Source organism: Lucilia sericata, unplaced genomic scaffold (genome assembly GCF_015586225.1).
Source record: "Lucilia sericata isolate MDLA Ls3-8-SP2 unplaced genomic scaffold, ASM1558622v1 Contig000125F_arrow, whole genome shotgun sequence".
In the NCBI taxonomy this organism is placed as follows: domain Eukaryota; kingdom Metazoa; phylum Arthropoda; class Insecta; order Diptera; family Calliphoridae; genus Lucilia; species Lucilia sericata.
In genome coordinates this window covers 615802-641518 of record NW_023994157.1, presented here as the reverse complement: position 1 = coordinate 641518, position 25717 = coordinate 615802, and the positions used below count along the sequence as shown (strand labels likewise).

Sequence of the window (25717 nt, the reverse complement as noted above, 5' to 3'; positions counted from 1 at the left end):
TAAAAGTAAACAAAATTGTGTATGTAATTAATTTAAATTAGGGTAGCGAAGCACCCAGGGTATGCTAGTATACTATAAATTCCAGTCATTCTTGTTAAATATGGCCGACAAATAAATATTATTTCGGTATGGTACACTAAAAATTCCCAAAATTTGACCTTTAAACTCCACAGTTTATGGAAATTCGCAACTTCGTTTTTTTGGAGCACTCTAATGTATATATTTGACAATGGATGTTATTGAAAATTTTGTGTCAATTTGGTATCAGGCGCGTATATTTTTTTCCCTCTGTCTAGAGAATTTAAGTGTAAGATTATTTTTATATGTATTTAGTGCTTGTCTACACAAGGAAACTTTAGCTGAAAAACGTGTTCTTATTTCTCTTTTGTGGTTTCATTATGCATTGAACACATTGAAGACAGCAGACTACCAACTGCAATCTGTCAAAAATAAAATACACACGTTTATATGAAGACGATTCTTTTGATGACAGCAAGCTATACGACCACTCGACTGCTTTTGTAGCTGCAGTCGAATTAAGCTAATTTCTATTTTTGTCAACCACAAACAGAAACAGTGTTGCTTATATAATAAAAAATTTAAGTGCTTAAAAATATATTTTTTTTACTTTATTGAGAGAAGTTCTGATAACCATATTGGAATTAATTAATAATAGGTACGTAAATTATTACAACATATATATTTTTACTCAAAATAATAGTTTAAATCTTAAATTAAAAAAAAAGTAAGAACAAAAAACGATAAAGTGACACCACTGAATTATAAATTCATATCAACAAGAAACAGCTGTTTATTTATATTACTTTGTAGCTATAGTCTTTAAAATAATTCAGTAGCTACCACACGACTACAATGATATCTTTTCTCTCACACACAAAATCAAAGTTTGCCTGTGTAGGCCAGGACTTTTTCTTTAAAGCCCCTTTTACATTATACCTAACGTGACCAGATGGTTTTGGAATAAAATCGGGATCCGAGTGATTAAAAAGCGGGATTTGAATGAAAATATATTGAAAAAGCGGGATTTTGAAAATTATCATTCATTAAATAAGGATTTAATAAAACTTAATATAAAATCAAGTAAAAACATTTGTATATCGATATTAATTAGATGCTATTTTATGGTAGAAAAAAATTAATATTCAGAGTTTGTTATTTTTTATATAAAAAATTTTATTGGTGTTACTCACAAGACTCTAACAATAGTGTTCTTGTCACAAAAATGTTGTTGCACAGGAAATATTTATATAAATAAAAAAATATTGAAAATTCCGTTAAAATATTCTTAATAAATCTTGATGAATAGACGTCGAAAAAGATATTAATGGGAATTATATACTCGGATAAATAAATTTGTAATTCTGCAATAAAATGTCAAGAATTTTTTGAATTTTTTTATTTTTCCGTTCCAAAAAAATTCTTAAAAATCTGGTAAAAAGTGGGTTAAGAAAGTTCCAAATTTTATATTATAATTTTTGTTTTCTGAGTTGATTGTTAGGTTCCAAAAAAGATGCAAGCAAATATTTTATAAGCACTGAAGAATACTGCTGAATTAAAACCTCTTGCCTCTTGTTGTTGGCCTGTGTTATTTAAAAATCAGTATAAATTAAACTTTTTATACATCATTTTTCGTATATTCCTCGAGAATTCTGACTAAAATCTGAGGAAACATAGTGTATAAGAAAAATTCTATAAAATCACTCTGAAATATTAGTAAAAAAATAAAACAAATCAGAAGGGCCCACAAATGAAACTACTTATTTCTCCTGATTGTGAAATATTAGTGTATTCTGACGGATCAGATACACAGTCACATTAAGTGAGGATAAATTAAATCCTCCAGTAGCTCGGGATTTAAAATACTGGTCATAAAATTGAATTGATATTTTTCTTGTAACTCGACAAAAAAGCACAGCTTTATAAGTTAAAAATCATGGGTCCAAAAAGTTAATGTTCACTTGTCACTTTATTTTTTTTAGACCATTAACTTTAAAAATCAACCAGAAAATTTTTTATTTAAAAAGTGGATGTCTATTTTTACCCACATTTTGAAAAGTTATTAAAAAATACTAGAATATTTCTTTCGAATCTCTATTTTCTAACAAAATTTCTTAATTAAAAGTTTAAATTTTAAACTTTTAAATAGAAATTCCCAAAATGATTACAATAAAATTAAAGACGATTGACCTGTTATGTAACAAAAAGCAGGATTGAAATTTAAGTTGGCATCAACCTTTATAAAACGGGATAATAACGTTTGTAATAAAGTCATCACACATGAGAGAGAATACGAATGAAAAATTTGAAATGATTCAAAAAACAAAAAAGTTTCATTAGATCAGGGATGTATTTTTATGTAAACACATACAAAAATTGAAAAATCGTTTAACGTCGAAATCGGTTCCTGAAAAAGACGACCTTGAGCGAAACGACGTAAATCGAAATTCAAGTAACTTAAATCAAACGTATGAAAGGGACTTGAATGTGAGATTACAGGTATACTTATAGTTTAGTTTTTAAATAATTTTTTTATTCGATTTTGAATCCACAATAAAGGGAGTTTTTGTATAAAATGACTAATTAAAATAAAATATATGTTTTGAATAGGTTTATTAGATTTATATTCCGACCATGGTCATTATATTGATGTTATCATTGGTTATACATATATATACATTAGAGTTATTACTTTTTTGGAAGGCAAAATACCACAGCACTGCCAATACTGTCCTGATAATAAAAGGCTATTAAAGTTAAGTAAATTCGGTGAAAAAACTTCCCGCATCGAACGCAATTTCTAAAATGCTTTTGTTCGTTATTTTTACTAAAATTATTTTAATAATTTTCATATAAACGTATACTATTATCTATAACTTGCAATGTTATCGCGATTTGTTAGAAATTTCATTAAACAGGGGTTTAAAGAAGAATGTTCTCTTTAAGATAGTGTAATTCAAAAATGTTGGCAAAAATATTTATTTTTCTCATATAGAAAAAGTAATATTTATACAAAACATCATCGCCTTTGGTGCGGGAACTTTTTTTACGATCGCGAAAAAATAATATCACATTCATTAACATCTGTTCACGTCCTACAAGGTCTTGCTATGGTATTTTTGATATTTGCAAAAATTGCAAAAAGTCATAAACCTAATGTACATACCCATATTATTAAATCCTAATTAGTCTCTCCGTCTTTCTGTTGAAAATACGATTGTGCATAAATGGACAAAATCGGATCACATTAGACACTCTCAGGTTGCCTTCAGACTGAATTTAAAAATCTGTACAGAATTTTAGAAGTGCAGTAGTTTTCGTTTATATTCATCACTGTTATAGTCACATTAGTTATATTGTCAATTTTATTAGATTTAAATCTCTCTGTCGATAAATTTCATATAAAAAGATCGCTTTATAGTCCATTTTTGATATAAGCACTTTTCACATACAGTGGTTTCCCGGTTTAACGAAAGATATAATGTCAGGCCCATTCGTAAAACCGAAAAATTCGTTAAACCGAATAACAACTTTTCTATGATTTAATGATAAAAATACGGTAATGGAAGGTATGAAGTCTATTTTTTAAATCTTTTTGAATGCACCCATAAAGTTTTTGACAATTTCCATGCATTTTTATGCAGTGTGCAAAAGATAGAAATTAGTTTTTTGTTGAATTTGCAATCAAACCAAAATTAAAGATTTTATGAAAAATTTTATTACAATTAGGTAAAAAAAATATTTTTTGTTTAATGATGTTAAAGTTGTTTCATTTCGAAAATGAATTCTTCTCTTATAAAAAAATAGGGATTTGATGCCCATTTTAATTGGCATCCCATTTTAATAAAGGGAGTTTTTGTATAAAATGACTAATTAAAATAAAATATATGTTTTGAATAGGTTTATTAGATTTATATTCCGACCATGGTCATTATATTGATGTTATCATTGGTTATACATATATATACATTAGAGTTATTACTTTTTTGGAAGGCAAAATACCACAGCACTGCCAATACTGTCCTGATAATAAAAGGCTATTAAAGTTAAGTAAATTCGGTGAAAAAACTTCCCGCATCGAACGCAATTTCTAAAATGCTTTTGTTCGTTATTTTTACTAAAATTATTTTAATAATTTTCATATAAACGTATACTATTATCTATAACTTGCAATGTTATCGCGATTTGTTAGAAATTTCATTAAACAGGGGTTTAAAGAAGAATGTTCTCTTTAAGATAGTGTAATTCAAAAATGTTGGCAAAAATATTTATTTTTCTCATATAGAAAAAGTAATATTTATACAAAACATCATCGCCTTTGGTGCGGGAACTTTTTTTACGATCGCGAAAAAATAATATCACATTCATTAACATCTGTTCACGTCCTACAAGGTCTTGCTATGGTATTTTTGATATTTGCAAAAATTGCAAAAAGTCATAAACCTAATGTACATACCCATATTATTAAATCCTAATTAGTCTCTCCGTCTTTCTGTTGAAAATACGATTGTGCATAAATGGACAAAATCGGATCACATTAGACACTCTCAGGTTGCCTTCAGACTGAATTTAAAAATCTGTACAGAATTTTAGAAGTGCAGTAGTTTTCGTTTATATTCATCACTGTTATAGTCACATTAGTTATATTGTCAATTTTATTAGATTTAAATCTCTCTGTCGATAAATTTCATATAAAAAGATCGCTTTATAGTCCATTTTTGATATAAGCACTTTTCACATACAGTGGTTTCCCGGTTTAACGAAAGATATAATGTCAGGCCCATTCGTAAAACCGAAAAATTCGTTAAACCGAATAACAACTTTTCTATGATTTAATGATAAAAATACGGTAATGGAAGGTATGAAGTCTATTTTTTAAATCTTTTTGAATGCACCCATAAAGTTTTTGACAATTTCCATGCATTTTTATGCAGTGTGCAAAAGATAGAAATTAGTTTTTTGTTGAATTTGCAATCAAACCAAAATTAAAGATTTTATGAAAAATTTTATTACAATTAGGTAAAAAAAATATTTTTTGTTTAATGATGTTAAAGTTGTTTCATTTCGAAAATGAATTCTTCTCTTATAAAAAAATAGGGATTTGATGCCCATTTTAATCGATGTGAAATTCTAAGTATTTTATGGTAATTTGCAATTCCATTTCTCACTTTATTAGTAAAATAATCATAATATTCTCTTAAATAAAGAATTTTATATTAAAATGTATTTAATAAATTTTATTTATATTTCCGAAAATAATTTTTTAAATGTTATTTTCATTCCTATTCCCGGATTTTTGTATTTGTAGATTTTGTACCCATTGAATTGGGTATTGAACATACATAAAATCTTAATATGTTATTGCTTTTGGTTAATAAAGAAGTTTTTTATAGAAAATTTTTTAGAAATTCGTTATATCGAGTACAAAACTTATTCATTCGTAATATAAGGTACTCAATGGAAACAATTTGGCCGTTCGTTAAATCGCGAATTCGCTAAACTGAGTATTCGTTAAACCGGGAAACCAGTGTATATACCATCTACCCGTGGCTATTAAATATCATGTTATATGAAAAAACTTCACGATATTGTTACACACAAAATTTATGTCTAAAAAATTTGTTTTTAAAGTCGACAAAAAAATGTTAACTAGTAACGATCCAAATGAAGAAATTTTTGTTGAAGAAGTTTAAAGAAATTTTAAACGCAGTATATATTTTGCGTAATTTTTGTTTAGATCAAGAAACTTATATATATATATATATATATATATATATATATATATATATATATATATATATATATATATATATATATATATATGACTATAAGCGAAAAGTAATGTATCGGTATATTAACACCTCTTACAGAAAATCTTTGTCAACAAATCGTTCAGAAATAAGGGTGTTATAAGAATATCAACAAAAATTACTACCATTATTTATGAACTACCATTATATTCATATAAATAAGATTTTGATGGCAAAATATCCAGCAAACTATCCCGCATCAGTGACATAAATTTCAAAAGAAAAAATATGTTTTGGCAATTTTATTGCAATTTTTAAATTTCTCTATCTTAAATACAGAAAAATTCTGAATGCAAAACTCTCTATCTTATCCAAAAATTGCTTTTGGATAATTTTCTGTTGCAAAACAAGTATTTTCACTAATTTGGACATGCTGAACACAAATATTTGAAATCGATTTAATAGTTTTCGAGATATCGCTCATGATGATACTAATTTGATTAATTTTATTGCTGTGTTTATCCATATAACATTGATTTTGGACCAAAACCTTATAATCTGTTGCTTTTTCAATAATTTGGTTTATACATATTACTTCATTAAATTGCATAAAATATAATATTTACTGATATTAAATCAAATAAAAAATTTATATTTTTATGAAAAACTCTTTATTTGAAGGTTGTAAAAAAATTTTTCGTAGAAAAATCTGATATAAATTTGTGAATAATTCTGCAAATAATGCAAAATTTTAAATTCTTTTTATATAACGATGTAGAATATGGTCTTAAAAATATATTGTAGAAGAAAAAATTCAAAAATCTACACGAACTAGCTAAATAAACAGTTTTTTTTTTGCTCTCCTGAAAACATGTGTTATTTTAGTTAGAGACTATTGAATACACTTAGTTCATGATTTTGCTATTGATATTTAAATAAATCACACTTTAAGCATAAGTGGAATGTGTTTACTATTCATTTTTTACGGGCGAAACTTATTAATGAGTTTTAGTTCATCAAAAATAGTCGCATAGGCTCCATTTGGTAATTAGTTTTTTGACTGGTTGTGTAAAATTCTGTCTATTTTTAATTAGTTTATTTAATGTAATTTTTATCTCCAAAAAAAGCACCCCAAAGTGCGTCGTAATAAACTTCACCCTACATTCTCAGGTAATTCATTAATTTTCGTTTTTTCACACAAACTTTCAGATTATTTTATAAACTACCTTAATACACATTTGTATACCTGAGGCAAATAAAAAATACGTATGTGAACATACATATATATGTAAATTAGAGATTTTTTATGAAACAAATAGTTTAAAAACATATAAATTGAGACAACCAATATAAAAATGTTTAAAGTAAATCTGTCAACTTTACAAGGAAATGTTGTCAGATCTCGTAAAGTGAAAAACAAAATATTTCTATCATTGGAATATGTAATTTTTTGAAGAAGGATTAATAAAAAGTAGTCGGTCGCGCCGTCTATGTGCAAACCTAAAAGATAAATTAAAATATTTTACGCACGTGACCGATATGTCACAACCAATTATGAACAGTGTACAAAAAACATGGAACTTATTAGTATTGAGTTTCATAGGACTGTAATTTGTACAGGATTTTCGGAAGTGGACTTTATATGTGAGCTTTCTTATATGGGATCTTTTTTCTCCAATTAAATTTATACGTGTTTAATTGTGTTTCGATAATAGTTAAAAACCAATCGTTATGTTTAAAGTATGACCATAATAAATATTTGTTTATACATAATTTTATTTTATGTCATTATTGTAATTCGCGTCTTATTTTTTTTAATTTAACTTACTCGAGACTCCCACATAAGATCCACTTCAGAAAAGTTGGTAGTACATATATTAGAAGTACATACGTATATATTTATGTTATCACATAGTCGGACTTTCTTAATTGTTTTTATGAAGCAATATTCCATATTTTATTTTTAATACACGTATTCTTATAAATAATTATTGATTTATATTTTTCTTTCTTTTTTAGGATGGATTTTTTGAAAATAAATAAATCTTTAGTATTGAACTCATTTGATCAAGTTTATGTATTTGACAAGATGGAGCATTTAATTGGAGATGGTGATTTGTTTACAAATATGTACAAAGTTTGTGGTATGATTATTGGGTTAGCTATATTGTATTGGCTGTTTTACATACCATGCAACTGGAAAAAGGTAAGTACATAATATTATATTTGTGCTTTTCAAAAACATTAACATTATGATAAACGTGGCCCAGATTTAGATTTCAATTTAGCTTTTTCAGCAATTTGATTTATTTTGTACGTACGTATTTCGTATATTTGGGGAGGGTATATTGGGTTTGTGCTGATGTTTGTAACGCACAACAATATTTGTGTTTTATTGCTATCATTGAGTGTTAACTAGGGTGATCGATTATTCGACATTTTCCAAAATCGGTTTTCGAATAGTTGACATTTGAAAAAACCGTTTGTTATTTTCCAAATTGAGAAAGAACCGGTTAACTGATTTTTCATTGTCAATAAAAATGTCCTTTACAAAATGCAAAAATTAAATTTTTGTGTAATTTTACTTATAAAATGTGACCCGAATAGATTTTTAACATTTTAAAAGACTATAACTTTAGATTTAGTCGTATGATTTACATTATTTCTTTAAAGTAAAGAAATTAGGAAAAAAGTAGGACACTTTTGTGCAACTTAAGGAAACTAGGTAATCCTAGCCTATTCCAGCATATTTTTAATTTTTTTGACAAAAGTTTACTTAATTCTCATAGACATTTGACCAAGTCCATAAAATTTCAGCCCCAAATTGAAAGTATTCTTCTCTTATTATTTTAATTCGAATATAATCATAAAATTGATAAAATTTAACTTAAAACAAAATGTTATCAAACAATTTCGTATTAATTTTACAAATAAAATTTGTTAAATAATTAGAAAAATAAAAAAATATATAACAGTTCTTTTAGAAAAATGTACTCTAGTCACTGGACTCCTATTTTTTATATTATTATTTATTTCAAATTCTAATTTAAGTATCCGTTGAATACAAAGAAAATCAAAATATTCGAAACCTCAATCTTGAAATTACTTACAATTCTTTTCTTTAAATTGTATTTTAAAATATCTTTTTATTATTTGACATTCATATTTGTATTTATACCCTACACCACTTTAGTGGGGAGGGTACATTGGATTTGTGCTTATGTTTGTAACGCACTATAATATTGGACTTACACCCACCTTAAAGTGTACCAATAGGCTTAGAATTATCTGAGTCGATTTAGCTATGTCCGTCTGTGTGTCCGTCCAAGTAAACTTTTTAATCAAACTACAGGTCGCAATTTTAAAGATAATTCAATGGAATTTGGAACTTTATCTTCCATTGTTCAAAGGGACGAAGCCTATTGAAAATGCTTAAGGTCGATCCATTATTTCAAATAAAGTTTTGAACAAAAAATGTTTTTAAAAATATTAAAAATAAAGCACAACACATCAAAATATGCACTAAAAGAGTAAAATATATTACATATAAATTTGTTACAAAAGCCAAATCATTCAAAATTATGCTCTTATGGGTAAAATATGCTCTGACAAATCCTGAATTCAATGCCAAAATTCTTAATTTAGTCTGAAACGTGTAAATATGAGTCCATCGATACCCACAAAAATCATGCATTTGCAAATTTTCACAAAATTTATAGGTATGGCCGTAAGTTATAAGTGCATTAATGTACGAAAACCAGTATCTTAAGTTTTATTTATATTTTTAAAATTTAATTGGTTACTCGAATGAAAAAATTATTATAAGTTTTTATTGGAATAATTTTAAACAAGAATAATTGACAAAGCTAATATAATTTTAAAACATTGGTTTTCGGTTAACCGGGTTATCCGGTTTTTAAGTCTCGGTTAACCCGTTTCAAAAAATCAAATTTTTAGTACAAAATTTTATGTTTTCTTTGATTTGGAAATTTTGGATAGATAATTCTAAACATTATTTTCCGTTTGTGCATATGAAAACAGACCTAAGATTGTTAAACAAATGTTAGGACATAAAATTTACAATTTCAGACAATCAGGAAATTAGTAAAAAGTTGGCATTTAAACCAATAAAAAATTAACTATTTAAACAAATTTCAACCATTTTATGAAGAAATTTGTTATTTATTAAGACTAAATAAATAACTTTGATGATAAAATACTGCGTGAGTATAATAAAAATCGAGAAGTTTCTCAAACGTTATCAAAACGTAAGGGTTGTTGTCGCTGTCCGAGAATTTATGCTGCTGGGGTTTTTCGCAAACTGTAATGGCGCTTAGGTTGATTGACAGGAAGTCAGAATGACACCTGTCAATGTAGCTAAGCGTCATTCACAGTAATTTGAACAATCACAAGCGTAGCGAGCGGAGGGAGGTCACAATTAAAGCAGGGACACAATGTCTATGTCGAGACAGTCGTCGTCTACTTCCATTCCCGATGAATCGTCGCGAGCCTGAACACTATTTATACTTGATAGTCCTGGACATAAAATTTTTTATTGATATAGATGCATTATATATTCAAAGGTCAATTTATCCCTCCTATGGCAACTTCCATATACCTAACGAATCAATAATATCTTCAGATCTGTATAAGTTTGTTTTCTTACGATATATTAACGTACATATCTATACTAAAAAGTGCAAATATCTTATTAAGTGATTCATAATATTTCGCAAAATTACATTTTTCAACTAAATACATAATTTAGACTCGGTTAACCGACAAACCGGTTTTCTAGAAATGGTCAATTTTCGTTTAACCGAAAAATCGGGTTTTCCAAAAGTCGGTTTTTTATAAACACTATATGTCTGTCTTCCCTTATAAATATATCACAATAATTCAGACATAATGCATCGGCTTTGCTTATTTATTCAGTAGTTTTTGTAAAATATGTTTTTACAATCTACTAAGATTCTGTGATTGTTATAAAATTGCTACCAAATATATTACTTTTTTATGTTTTTTCATTGTTTTTATATATTTTTATATATATATTTTTTTTGGTCTCCAAGTGTTGGCAACTCTGGTGATGACATTGGTGGCAAGTATGGATGCGAATTGGGATTGAATTTTAGAAATCCCGGAATCTCGATATCATATTTTGTTCATTAGTGTCTAAAACTAACTGGTGTATAAATTTTGCCAAAGTGTAAACTTTGGTAAATAAAAGGTCTTTTTTAATTCATAACATTTCAACCAAATATTATCTTCTAGAGAAAATTATCATTCCAACAAATTATAAAATACTAGCTATACCCAGTGTGCTTTGCTACCCTAAAAGCAATATGAATAAAAAACCCACTTAACGATTTGGAAGATTCTTACTACAAAGTTTTCCACATATACAATTTTTACATATGAGAGATGCTCGGTTTTTAATAACCGGTTATAACCGGTTTTTCTGATCAAGTAGGTTTCGGTTTTTCTGAAAAGCTCACATTTTGAATATCGATGAAACCGGGTTTTTCTCCTCAAATAGCCGGTTTTTTTCAAAGTGTGTTTTTATGCAATTAAGTGTATTAAAAACTTTAAAAAATATTTCCTTTTAATGTATAACTTTCTTATTTATTGTTTGTTCATCTGGCAAACTATAAACAACGGCTAATAAAAAATGCGCCAATTACTCAGTAGAATGTGAGAAAAAACAAACTTCACGATAGATTTAATCATTAAATTTTAATGACATTATGGCACAGATTTTTAATAAAAAGACATTTTTACCAGATAGAATGATACATAGGTTCTCCACAAAATCCACTTTGTTGCATTACAAAATGTTTATCATCAGCGTTGTCAACTATTTTATACCAAAACGCGCTGTCTCTTTACTCAAAACGCGCTAAAAAGCGCTAAAATTAAATGTAAATATAAGGTCACTAAATATATAGTACTAGTGTAACCTGGGTGCCTCGCTACCCAATGAAAATTAAGTATAAAATTTTTATTACTTTTATAGTTAAGTACTAAGTACCAAAAATCTCCCTTTTATAAATTCTCATTTTATAAGAACCGTGTGTCATTTGTTTCAGATACCCACTGTAGAAACTTTAAAACGTTTGATTCTTGTGCGGATTCTTATTCAGTCAGAATTCTGCATGTTTTATAGTTAAGTACTAAGTACCAAAAATCTCCCTTTTATAAATTCTCATTTTATAAGAACCGTGTGTCATTTGCTTCAGATACCCACTGTAGAAACTTTAAAACGTTTGATTCTTGTGCGGATTCTTATTCAGTCAGAATTCTGCATGTTCAATATTATAGTACCATTTGAAGCACGATAAAGTTTAAATTTACTCTTTTCCCCCGAATTTCAAAATAATATACCAATAGTTTATTTTGTGTGAGTAAATTAAATATTTTTTCAAATTTTATAAAAATTGGTTCAATGAGTTTGAATAAAATTATATTTCCCGTATTCCCCTTTTTGGTACTTTTTTCTTCCCAATGAAATAGAAACTATTTTGTTTTCATAAATATTACAGAGTTAGTCCGTAATTTAATAGGTATACGTCAATAAATCGAAAAAGTTTTTTTAATGTGCTAAAAAAGTACCAAAAATACAGTTTTCTCTATTTTACACCCAAAAAGGACTGCATTTTAAAAAAAGTACGAAATAGCTGTCTCATAATTTTAAGATATGTCCAAAACATTTAAAAAATTTTGATTATGTTTATTAGTTAAAAAGTTATAAAGTACCAGAAAAGGTACCAAAATCACCTTTGTTACTCATTTTTACCACTTAAGAGTACGAATTTCAAAAAATTACCAGACACCCATCTGCTCATTTTAAGAGTAGATACAGGTGCATTTTTTGTATCACTAATATTATGTAAGATAAGTAAGAAAACCATTTCCAAAAATCCCTCCTTAGTGGATCTACATAACCAAACACACATCCACTGTTAAAATTTCATGACTCTATGTTCAGCCGTTTGGTCTGTGCGATGATGAATCAGCCAGTCAGTAACACGACACGATATATATATAGATTTACCTAAAATTTTTTATTAAAAATTGCTCGATATTTGGAAGTTTGATTCGGGAACGAAATTTAAAAAAAAAATCCAAAGCATGCCATTAATTAAGGTTAATACAAATATGTATGTTCGATTTTCTTATTCAATGACTCTTCCTACCATCTCAAGATCTCAATAACTAGTCAAAGCGATTTTTGCAAAATTTCCCATAATAAATCTGCATTTAAAACCTTCATTTCCAAAAATACCAAGAGGCAAAACTTTGTGAAAAAATAAGTCGTCAAGGAATTGTTTCCTTCGCAGTGAAATTATCAAAAAAAAGAAAACAGCATTTTGAATTTTTTATATAATTTTATAATCAATTCAATTCACGAAATCAATTTTCCCTTCGAAGAGAATGAAAATTTAAAGAGAACACAAATTTATCTTCTATTGGTGAATATTTCTTATTTTAGTTTTTTAATTATTTATGTAACTACTGTCCAAAATTATTCTGTTTATCTATATTGCTCCACTAGAGTAATTTTAAGTTATTAAAGAGATTTTTCATTTCTTCAAAAACAAAATAGGTTAAACGCGCTGATTCAGCCCCTTTTTCCACAAAAGCGCTAAGAGTAAAAAATGCGACTTTTGTGTTGTTAAATGGCGCTAAATCTAGCGCCAAAAGCGCTAAATTAGCAACGCTGTTTATCATATTTGTTTAGGGTTGCCAGCCTGGCTGGACTTGGCTGGATTGTCCAGGTTTTTTGATGCTTGTCCAGTTTCAAGCTAAAATTTAATTTGTCTAGCTAAATAGAATTTTTAGTATACTTCAATAATTTTTATGTTATCTTTGTCAAATCATGTTAGCCAACACTGATTGTACATTTGTTATACAACTAAGTTATGATTTCCCTCTTCTATCATCACTGACAACATGTCTCAACACTTGAACAGCTGATGTCGTAATAAATATTAGGTTTGTTCGCGTACTCGATAATTTGTAACAATTTGCAACAATTGTTACTGGATTCCGTTAGCGTACTTTTGAAAACTTGCAGCGATAGAGTAAGAGAGCGATAAAAATGACAGTTCGTTGATAGAGAATTTTTTGGTTTTACTGGATATTTTTTCCCCAGTAAAAAATATCCAACATATATTCACAACATATGTTTGATGAATATTTCTTGGTGTTACACACGGAATGACAACTTATATATACCCTCTATCACCACTGATGGTGGCGGAGGGTATAATAATTATGGTAACTTTTTTCTTAATTTGGTTATTTTTTATTCGAATTTCGGTTAGAAAAAAATTAATGTTGTGGCAACTTTGTCTGAGACCCAACAAAGTATATATATTCCGGTTCCTTATTAAATTCTGTGTCGATTTCGCTCTGTCCGTCCGTCTGTCTGTGTAAATCAAACTACCGAGATTATTAAATGAATTTTATCTGTCACACGCTATTTATATCGCCCAGAGATTAATTATGTTCAAACTCAAACAAATCGGTCCAAAATTTCCCATAGCCCCAATACATATTCTCGAAAATAGTTTTATCGTTAATAACTTCGTCAAAAATGTCGGTATCATCACGAAATTTTGCACATATGTATATAATATGAACAAAAATCATATTACCAACGAAAATCTGTATCGGTCCATAAATGGTCATATAAGGTTCACTTCCGAAAATCACTTAAATGCACATAACTTATTAAGAAATAAATATGTATATTTGAATAATATTTGACATAACGTCCGTTATGAATATGTTAACAAACCAAAGAAATCGAAAATTTGGTAAATTTTTAGTAAGAAATATATTAATTAATAACACACGAATATTAAAAAATTATTTGTAATTAGATTTATTTAAATTTTATTTATCACTAGCTATACCCAGTGTGCTTTGCTCCCTAAAAGCAATAGAAATAAAAACACACTTAACGATTTTGAAGATTCTAACTACACAGAAAAAAATATGCACAATTTTTTTCTTAACAATCGGTTGCTTAAATTTAATTTCGATTTTTATAAATATTTTTATTTGGGTTTATAACGAATTTGTTTGATGTTCACACAGAAGGAAAATATTTTCTAACAAACACTTTATTGAAATAAATTTAACTTTCAGTAAATATTTTTACTGATTCAATAAATGTTTCTGTTTGAGTTTTATTTTTATGTCAGCATATGGAATACAACAATAAAACCAGTTTTGGAATGTACTAAAACGAATTGATATAATTCTTATTTGGTTTATAACATTTAATGTATAAGTGTTTCAGTTTTCACAGTACAAAATAATAGTTTCTAGAATTAGAAACGTTTTCTTAAAAATGTTGTAAGTATATATGTAATTTTTTTACTACTTTTAATTTTAAATATTTTTTGTAAAATTTTTGTTAAAATTTAGTATATATTTTTTAACAAAATTTTTATAGATTCAATAAAAAATTTTCTTATTATTATTGCCAAAATACAATAAATAATTTAACTGTTTCAGATAACATATTTGCTTGAATTTCAGTACAAATACTAATAACTTGTGTTATTGTTTCAGTAAAATAATTGTTTGGAAATGTTGCGATTATTTATTAATGTTTTTCGTAAATAGTATATTATTTTAATAAGAAAAATCCTGAAATTTTTTCAATAAAGAATTTACGAATTTGAGTACTTGATTTTACGAATTTCGTGATAGGTCCTATTTTAGTAAAAAAAATACTTGGCTTTATGAATTTTTTGTTTGATTTTGAATTCCATTTTTTTCTGTGTACAATAGTTTTCAGGATTTGCAATATTTTACATATGAGCACAGAAAAAAATATGCACATTTTTTTTCTTAACAATCGTTTGCTTAAATTTAATTTCGATTTTTATAAAAATTTTTATTTGGTTTTATAACGAATTTGTTTGATTTTCAAGCAGAAGGAAAATATTTTCTAACAAACACTTTATTGAAATAAATTTAATTTTCAGTAAATATTTTTACTGGTTCAATAAATGTTTTTGTTTGAGTTTTATTTATATGTCAGCATATGGAATACAACAATAAAACTAGTTTTGGAATGTACTAAAATGAATTGATATAATTCTTACTTGGTTTATAACATTTAATGTATAAGTGTTTCAGTTTTCACAGTACAAAATAATAGTTTCTAGAATTAGAAACGTTTTCTTAAAAATGTTGTAAGTATATATGTAATTTTTTTACTACTTTTAGTTTTAAATATTTTTTGTAAAATTTTTGTTAAAATTTAGTATATATTTTTTAACAAAATTTTTATAGATTCAATAAAAAATTTTCTTATTATTATTGCCAAAATACAATAAATAATTTAACTGTTTCAGATAACATATTTGCTTGAATTTCAGTACAAATACTAATAACTTGTGTTATTGTTTCAGTAAAATAATTGTTTGGAAATGTTACAATTATTTATTAATGTTTTTCGTAAATAGTATATTATTTTAATAAGAAAAATCCTGAAATTTTTTCAATAAAGAATTTACGAATTTGAGTACTTGATTTTACGAATTTCGTGATAGGTCCTATTTTAGTAAAAAAAATACTTGGCTTTATGAATTTTTTGTTTGATTTTGAATTCCATTTTTTTCTGTGATACGGATTTAATATTTCCTTAATATGGGCGTGGCTCCTCGCCCACTTGAAATTTCAAAATAAGTAGCCATATATACAGAAATACTCTGTGAAAATTTCAAGAAAATCGGTTCAGCCGTTTAGTAATCTATAAAGTTCAAACCCTGCCAGCAACTCAACTAACTTTAAATGCATTAAAAGCCGACTTTTTCATCAACTAGTTATGGTTGATTCTTGGATTATTTTTAATGGAGCCAACTGACTATTTTAACATGGCGATGTCCTACGCAGTAGTCAATTGTCCGACTTCTCATGACTTTTCAACTAGCTTAAAGTTAGTTACTAAAAAATTTGCTTAAAGGTAACTCTTTATTAACTAACTTAAAGTTAGTTGCAGAAAAGTCAAGTAAAAGTTTTCTTTTGTATTCCCTACTGTATTAATTAACTACATTTAATTAACTATACTATATTTAAAATGTAACTACTAGTTAACTAAATTACATTTCGATTTAATACAAGTTATGATATTAGTTCGTTAAAATTAATAGACATCAGTTTTCTGCAGGGGAACTAATAATAACACCGATATCCATAAAATTATGAATGATTTGTTCATTATTTCCATGATTCCCATTGATCCAAATCTAAAATAAATTTTAAAATGTTATGTGTAATGTAATGTTAATGTATTATATTTACAGTATTAATCAGCAGAATTTAGAATTTAGGGGCCGAGTTTTGAAATATTTAACCTTTTATGATTAATTTTTCCAATTTACTGACTCTAATTTCATAACGTATACAAAAAAATGACAAAAATGTAAAACAAAATTCCAAATAATAAAGAAACATGTCGAAACAAAATGCTCTCCAGATAATTTTGGGGTACTCCCGCATTATATGATAGTTAGCTTGTAGCTAGTCTTTAAAAGTCGGTCGTTTACGTTAATAAATACCAAATTTTGGAACATTTCTGCATTACATTGTTGTTCGTTTATAGTCAGTCTACTAAAGTTAACGAATAAAATCATAATAATAGAGAAACAAGAGAAAACATGTTGAAATACAATTAATTCTCTCCAGATAATTTTGAGGCACTTCTGCATTACATTATAGTTAGCTTGTAGTTAGTATTTAAAAGTCGGTTCTTTACGTTGCCAAATACAAAATTTCGGGACAGCTCTGCATTAAATTGCAGTTAGCTTATAGTCAGTCTGTAAAAGTAAACTAGAAGTGAATTTTTCTCGTAGTCGACTACAAAATTGCTGGCAGGGAACATACAAACAAACACACATTAATTTTTTATATATAGATTAGTTGTTAAAAGAGTTTATTTGTTGTGAAAAATCATAACAAATATTGTCAATCTAGCGTTTATAAAACAATTTAGTTTGTCTTTCTCTTAGCGATTTTGTGTAAATTTGTATTTTAATAATATGTTTGTATCATGAAGTTTTAAAACAATAATATATTTTTAATGATACTACATGTTTTGTTAACTTTAAATATCTACGGCTGTATTTATAAAAACTTATTTTAGGTTTATTAAACAATTTTAGGCAAAATTCAGGAAAATCGTATTTATAAACGTGAAATAGCTTAAAACACCTTCAATAAACCATTGACAATTAGAAGAATTTTATTGTAGGCTCGACCCTTCTTTAAGCCAACAATAACTTGATTTTTAACAATTTTTTTCTCAGATAAAGATTTTTCTGGTAATTTTAGGTTGATTGCGAAAAGTAATTATGGTTTCTTTTAAAATAAAATCTAAAAATTCTAATTTTAACGTTTACAAATTTGTAAATAAAATCCCAGAAAATTTTTAAACGATTATATTTTGAGGAAAAAACTCAAATCTAGGCATTATTGGATTAATGCATGAATATTTGACAATATTCCAATTGTCCAGCACTATTTTTATGAAATTAAGAAAACCGAATCAACGAATATTTTATCCTAATTGTACGCAACACTAACACATAAAATGACAGCCATATTGTACAGTGCTGCCAACTTAAACATAAATCAGCACAATAGTTAATATACGTTTATTATTTGTTTATGAATATCACAATTTTATTAATGGTTTTTAAGGCTAAAGTGTGCTTTAACTATTGAGTGCATTAAAAGCAAAATAAGATTTTTTTATAAATACAAGCGCTAATCTTTATTTATAAACTTGCATTTTTTTTAATTGGATTTCGCGTACTTTTTTGGATATTTTTTGATTGAGAGTAAATTAAAAATTACTCTCTATCATAATGTTACTGGATATATCTTACAGGAAAGTACTCGAAAAGACCTATTATTGCGAGCGATAGTTAATTTCTTTACGAACAGCTTACGTACTTATGATTTTTACAATTTAAAACTTCAATAATGGCGCTTTTTAACATCTTTTGCTCTTAAAAACTAAGTTAACGAAGTGATCGGGTGTAACTAAAAATATATTCGTACCCTTTGGACTATAACAAAACGGAATTGGTATATGAGAAGCCCAGCTTTTTTTGGTATATCACTGTGAAATTATTTACACAAAACCAAAATTAACATTTTCTCAGTATTTTTTTTTGTCCAGCTTTTTTTGTTTTGTCCAGCTTTTTAAAACCCAATGTCCAGCTTTTTGCGAATCGGAATCTGGCAACCCTATATTTGTTATTAAACAAAGATTAAAAAAAAAAAAAAAATACCCAATTTTCCTGAACAAAATTATTGGCACACTTATTAACAATCTTAAAAATATATGGTTCTAAATAATTTTGGAGAAATCGCTATTATTTATACTTCCTAAAATGAACAGTTATCACTTGTCAAAATGAACTGGTCAGTGTGCCTAAAATTTTCATAGAATTAACGTATTTTTTAAAAAGTATTTGAATACAAAGAGAATCCGCTGAATCACAGAGTAAAATGATTCTTTTTTTGTATAAATGAGGCATAGATATTTTAGAAATGCTGGATTGGACTAGATACGATAAATATGTAGATTTCATTCGGAGAGTCATGCTGCGTTTCAATAAGTTATAAAACAAATTGGATTCGCAATTATATACAAAAAAATAGTTTTAATAAAGTGTGCTAATAATTTTGTTCAACCTACATAATTGGATCTTTTTTCCTTATTTTTTAAATAAATAATAATATGATGTTAAATTAACATTTTAGAATTAACATTGTTAATTCTAAAATGCAAGAAAGTGAATTTTGTAGAAAACTAGTTTCTCTATTTTGTGCTTTCTGTGCCAATAATTTAGTTTGTCAGTGTGTATTCATTATCATAATTATATGATCTCATTTCTATTTAGTTATGTTTTTCAATGAACTGTTTTTATTTAGTAAATAAAACTTTTTTTCTTATTATCGACAATTTTCCCGAACGTTAATTAATATTTTAATGTAATCTATGAAAATTTTTTTATAATCTAACAGTTTACCAGATGTACGAAATTTTGAAAATTGAAAGTCCGCCCGTTATTCTCAAAAGCTATAATAGTTTCTCAGATATACGTATTTTCTATTTAATTTATATGGGGGCTCCAAGACCCCCAGATGAAAATCCGCCCTGTTTTTTACAAAATGTTCAGATTAATATTAAAGTTCTTCGTGCAAAAATTTGAAGAATTTAGTTTTATTAGTTTCCCATATAAACGAATTTTTGTAATTAATTCATATGGGAGGTACCGCTCCCCTCATTAGTAGTCCGCCAATTTATAGCCCAAAATATTTACATGGCTGTTAAATTTCTTCGTGCAAAATTTTAAGATTCTAGTTGTAATAGTTTCCAAGATAAATGAATTTGTGTATTTAATTTATATGGGAGGTGCCATGCCCTCTGCTGCTAGTCCGCCTACTTTTTATCCTAAATAATCATATTGACTCTAAAGTGACTCGGACAAAATTTGAGGACTCTAACTGTTATATTACCTCAGATATACTTATTTAATATTTTCTTAATATGGGCGTGGCTCCTCGCCCACTTGAAATTTAAAAATAAAAGGTAGCAGATAATCTCTTACAGGAATACACTGTGAAAATTTCAAGAAAATCGGTTCAGCCGTTTAGTAGTCTATAAACTTCAAATATACAAACACACATTCATTTTTATACTCTACACCACCATAGTAGGGAGGGTATTATACGTTTGTGCTGATGTTTGTAACGCACAAAAATATTGGTCCTACATCCACTTTAAAGTATACCGATCGACTCAGAATCACTTTCTGAGTCGATTAAGCCATGTCCGTCCGCCTGTTCGGCTGGCTGGCTGTCCATGTAAACCTTGTGCGCAAGGTACAGGTCGCAATTTTCAAGATATTTTGCTCAAATTTGGACCATACGTGTTTTTCGGCCCAACGACGAAGCCTATTGAAAATGGTTGAAATCGGTCCATTATTTTACCAACCCTACCCCCCGGAAAGGGCTTATGAGTTCATAATTATGTTAAATACTAGCTTTTTGTACCCGGCGTTGCCCGGGATTTTAAGTGATTTATAACATTAATCAATGTATGCAAATTAACATTGACTTTGATTTTTACCCCTGAAATGAATATGACGAAATTACATTCAAAATATATAATTCAGAACAACTTTCAAAAAATTTACCAAAAACACACATTTTCCCCTTTTTCAAAGAATTTTGAATGGTAAAAAATTACCTTTAAAATTTTTAATTTCATAAAGCTATAAAAATATTAATACTTAAAATTTCTAATCATTTTCTCCTTTCAAGCATGATTTAAACTCTTCAAAGCATTTGAAAAGATACTTTACAAAAAATTGAGAAGCAAAATATATATATTTCCTTAAGGGGCCTTCACACTATCACACTTTACGTAAGTAAAGTCTAAAGAATAAGTAAGATGAAATTCCATTCGTATGTTTTATAATTTTTTGTTTACACGATTGGTATAAAACAATAACAAAGTAAGCTGTTTCACTTTTTTTGAGTTTACATAAAAATATATTCCTGATCTAATGCGACGAAGAGAGCTATACGAATGTCAAATTTTCCATCCGTATTTTCTCTAAATGTATGAAGGTTTCATTACATATTGTGTTTAGACGATCTCTTCCGTATCCTTCTACACAAAATTTTGACAGATACAGATAATATTCATTGACATTGAAAAAGTATGTACTAATTTTTCCCCTTTCTGAATCATGTTTCGAAAAATGGCTATTAAAGCTTCCCAAAACCGTAAAGTGTGTGGTTCAAATTTCATTAAATTCGATTCAGTCGTTTGTCATAATAAGACGTAATTGCATCACAAAAAGTATCAAAAATACGAATATTTCCTTTGCAGTTTAATTTGTCAAAAATATTGATATTTATAAATTTAAAATATTGAGTAGTATAACTTTCCACAAATTCAAAAACTTCATATCATTTTAAAATTACAAAACAAAATTCGTTCCTTTTAACAACATGCACGAATTAACCAAAAGCCTCTGTAAATCTGTAAATTTTAGTTTATTAAAATATTAATAATTAAAATTTTAACCCCCTTATTCACAAACAACATTTTTATTTTATAAAAGGTTTATAAACAAAATTTCCATACAAAATCTAATTTATAAACCATACATAAAATAAAAATTTTGTTTGTGAATAAGGGGTTAAGTATATATGTAAGTAGAAATTACTTTTGTTTCTTCAATTAAAAAAATAATAATTTTACCGCGTTCCGTATTTCGTCCCTTTCTGATTTTTTGGAATAAAGATATAACCAATCGAAACTTCTAATTAAAGATATATCTTTGTTTAAAACTTGTTAAAGTCGGCCCAGCCATTATTCACAAATGTATTTCTTGTTATTTTATAAAGCTACAATTGAGATATCATTGAGTTATGGCAACATTTAAAAAATGTATGAAAAAAGTGCCAAAATGCAAAACATTTCCCTCTTTCCCTATTAAATACAGACTTCCAAAATTTATGTTGTTTAATAAATGTTGCATCATTTGTAGAATAAATATTTAGAAAAAGCACGAAACTCCACTTTTTACCCAATTAAATTTTTCTAAAATATACCTTTTGACTGAATACAGCAAAATACTTCTCAAGTATTTGCATATTTCCGAAAAAGTACCTAATTATGTGTATTACCCGTTAAGTTTGAATTATCCACATGCCTATTTCCCCTTCAGGTCCAACTTTCGCAACGAATTTTTCCCAATACATATTTCTGACACTTTAAAAGCTAAATCGAAAGTATTTAGCTTTAGAATCACTTTTTAAGGACAAAAACAGTAATTTTGCCCGTTTTTCATCATTTCCCCCATTTTTTATCCGCTTTGGTCAAACTTTCGCAAAGGAACTTTGTTAATACAAATTTTTTACACTGTAGATAGCTAAATCAAAATAGTTTCGCGTTAGAATATACAAAAATCAGTTTTCAAGCGCAAAAGAACCGATTTTACCAGTTTTTCGCCCTTTTCCCAATTTTTTATACCCGTTTTGTTCCAACTTTCGCAACGCAACTTTGCTAATACATATTTCTGACACTTTAGATTGCTAAATCGAAAATATTTTCGCATTAGAATAGACAAAAATATGTTTTTATGCACAAAATTTTTTACCCCCTTCTAGTCCAATTTTCGAAAAGTAATATAGCCTATTGACGCTTCCAGACATATATCTTTCTATGTTCCAAATTTGAAGAAAATGGGTTCATCCGTTTAGGCGTGATTGTCTTACAAACAAATAAACAAACTTACAAAGAAATTTATAATATATATTAGGATTTTAGTATCTCTACAAAAATCAACAAAACTTAGTTCTATATACGTCTTAATAATACTACCAATTTTCATAATTATCGGACTTTATTTGACCCTAGCCCCCATACAAAGGCCCCTTCAGAAAATGACTTGAAGGTCAATAATTCACTAATAAACACTAGTATCACAATGAAATCCAGCATACATAACTCTAATGTAAAAGTAAAGCAATGTACCAAAATTTATAAGGATAGCCCCATAACCTCTCTTTTAGAAAATCACTTTTTTCAACAAATTGTTAAAATATTTCGGAATTAAACAACTTAAATGCTTTGTTATTAAATATAATCCACATTTTTAACATACTCAATGGTGTATGGTCTGCCATGCCCGACTATACTTTCCTACTTGTTATATATATAGATTACCATCGACAACAGCGACAAATAACAAAGATATAGGCATTTTTACAAATACATATTTACCCCTAGTCCCCATATAAAGCCTCTTTCAGAAAATTGGTTTTTCATCCATAAATTGCTTAAATGTATCGGAAGGCAATGGAAGATAAATGTTTTATTATGAAAAATAAATCACATTTAATATTCATAACTGCCCAGCAAAATAAGAACTTCCAAAGAAGAGAAAAAGAAGTAGAATTTACTCCATGGAAGTACTGAAAAAGACCTGTAGAAGTGATGATTTTAACACAGGCTTGTCATAGGAGGGATGTCCTTTTTATTTGATTCCAAATTTACTACTTCTAAAGTAATTCTTAAGAAGTAATTTTTATGTTCTTTTTTGGAAGTTATTCGGAAGTTAAATTGTATTATTATGGAATACAACTAATTTGACTTAAATAATATTGTCATTAATAAGGGTAAAACAGAAGTCCAAAAATAAAATTTTTCATCTCACAAAAATGTAAGAACAAAAATATATCTTCAGCATTGAAAAAATATAATTATTTTCGCTTCTTCAGAAGTCATTAAACATCACTTCCACAGAACGTAAAAAAAAATCACTAATTGCTACTTTTGAAGTGGTGATAAATGTTATTCTTTTGAAAGAACTTCGCTCTTTTTTTGCTGGGTGGTGTAGGGTATCATATGGTATCACGCCCGACTATACTTTCTTACTTATTTTTAGATATTTTTGTTTACATCACTTCTGCATGCAAAACAATGCAAAAAATTCATGATTTTTTAAATACATGGCTTGGGAAGTTGTCAATAACTTTGTTGTTTGTCCTTTGATATAAATGGTTTATACCTCTTTGGATAGAAGAAGATAAGATTTGGTAAAAGATAAGAAGAGATAAAAGCACAATTTTTGAAGAAATTAATTTACCCAATTTTACACTTTTAAATCGATTTCCGGCACTAATGAACAAAATAAGACCCATCCAAGCAAAATCGATATTCTTTGGATACATCTAATGTACATATATATGTATATCATCTTACCTTTTAATTGTATTTTTAAAATGTTAATATAAACAAATATTTTTGTATTTTTTGTTTATTAAAGAACATTGATGAAGTCGGTTATAACGTAATTCTGCGTGATGAAAAAAAATTAAATGCGATTAATAAAAAGGATGCTATAAACAGAATACGCAAATTACGCAAAATTGGAGTTAAAGAACTGCCACCGCCATATCCCAATGGATGGTATAGCATAATGGAGTCTTCAGATCTCAAACAAGGTGAATCCAAAAGTGTGTCCGCCCTGGGTGAACAATTTGTAGTATTTCGAACACTAAATAACACAGTTTACGTATTGGACGCGTACTGCCCACACATGGGAGCTAATTTAGGTGTTGGTGGCCGAGTTGTTGATGATTCTATTGAATGTCCATTTCACCAATGGAGTTTTCGTGGCAGTGATGGAAAATGCGACAATGTACCTTATAGTACTTGTGGTAAGTATGCAAAACATAACTTTTCTGAATCTGGTAAGCATGACTTAGTTGACCCCTTTGCAAAGGAAAGATATGAAATTTTGGTATCATAAGTCCTTGAGAGACGCTCTTAATTGGTTATCAGAATTTTTTTTGTAACAGCAAAAGTAGTAAAAATATTATAATTTTCCGAAAATGTTTCAGATTTTTTAAATTTTAAAAAATGATATTAAACTACCCAGCAAAAACTCGGTAATGTGTTGAACTTCCATAACCACTTTCTTTTCAATGACTACTACTTATCGTCTGCATTACTTAGAAGTACTTTAGTAATGACTTTCTTCTAATCTGATATAGAAGACTCTATTTACGACTTTTTTATTTTGTTTGTTTAATTGCGTGTTAAGAATTGTGTTTTACAAAAAAGAAAACAAAATTAAATTTGTATGTGAAAACCAATATTTGACGCGCAATAAAATAGCTAAGCAGTGGTGCAGTGAGTAGAACAGTTGACTAACAAACCGAAGTCCCTGGTTCGTATTCTAGCAGGTTCTTTTTATTATTAAAAAATAAAACAACTTACTAAACAACTTCGTTGTAAAATAAATTGCAAGTACTTCTTTAACTTCCTATTTGTAAGCGAGCGTGGAAGTACTTTCCTCCATGAAAATGCTAATGAAGAAGTAGTGAATAGA

The 25717-nt window shown here is 27.6% G+C and overlaps 1 protein-coding gene across 1 annotated transcript in view; it reads left to right on the top strand.

Annotated features, from left to right (window-relative positions):
- Positions 1-7787: 7787 nt before the first annotated feature.
- Positions 7788-25717, top strand: part of LOC119600883 (cholesterol 7-desaturase) — a 77330-nt gene continuing 59400 nt past the window's right edge. Inside the window, exons 1-2 of the mRNA XM_037951453.1 lie at positions 7788-7974; positions 24650-25043. Of these exons, the coding sequence (XP_037807381.1) occupies positions 7789-7974; positions 24650-25043 (580 nt within the window). The 5' untranslated portion in view covers position 7788. The remainder of the gene's footprint in view (positions 7975-24649; positions 25044-25717) is intronic.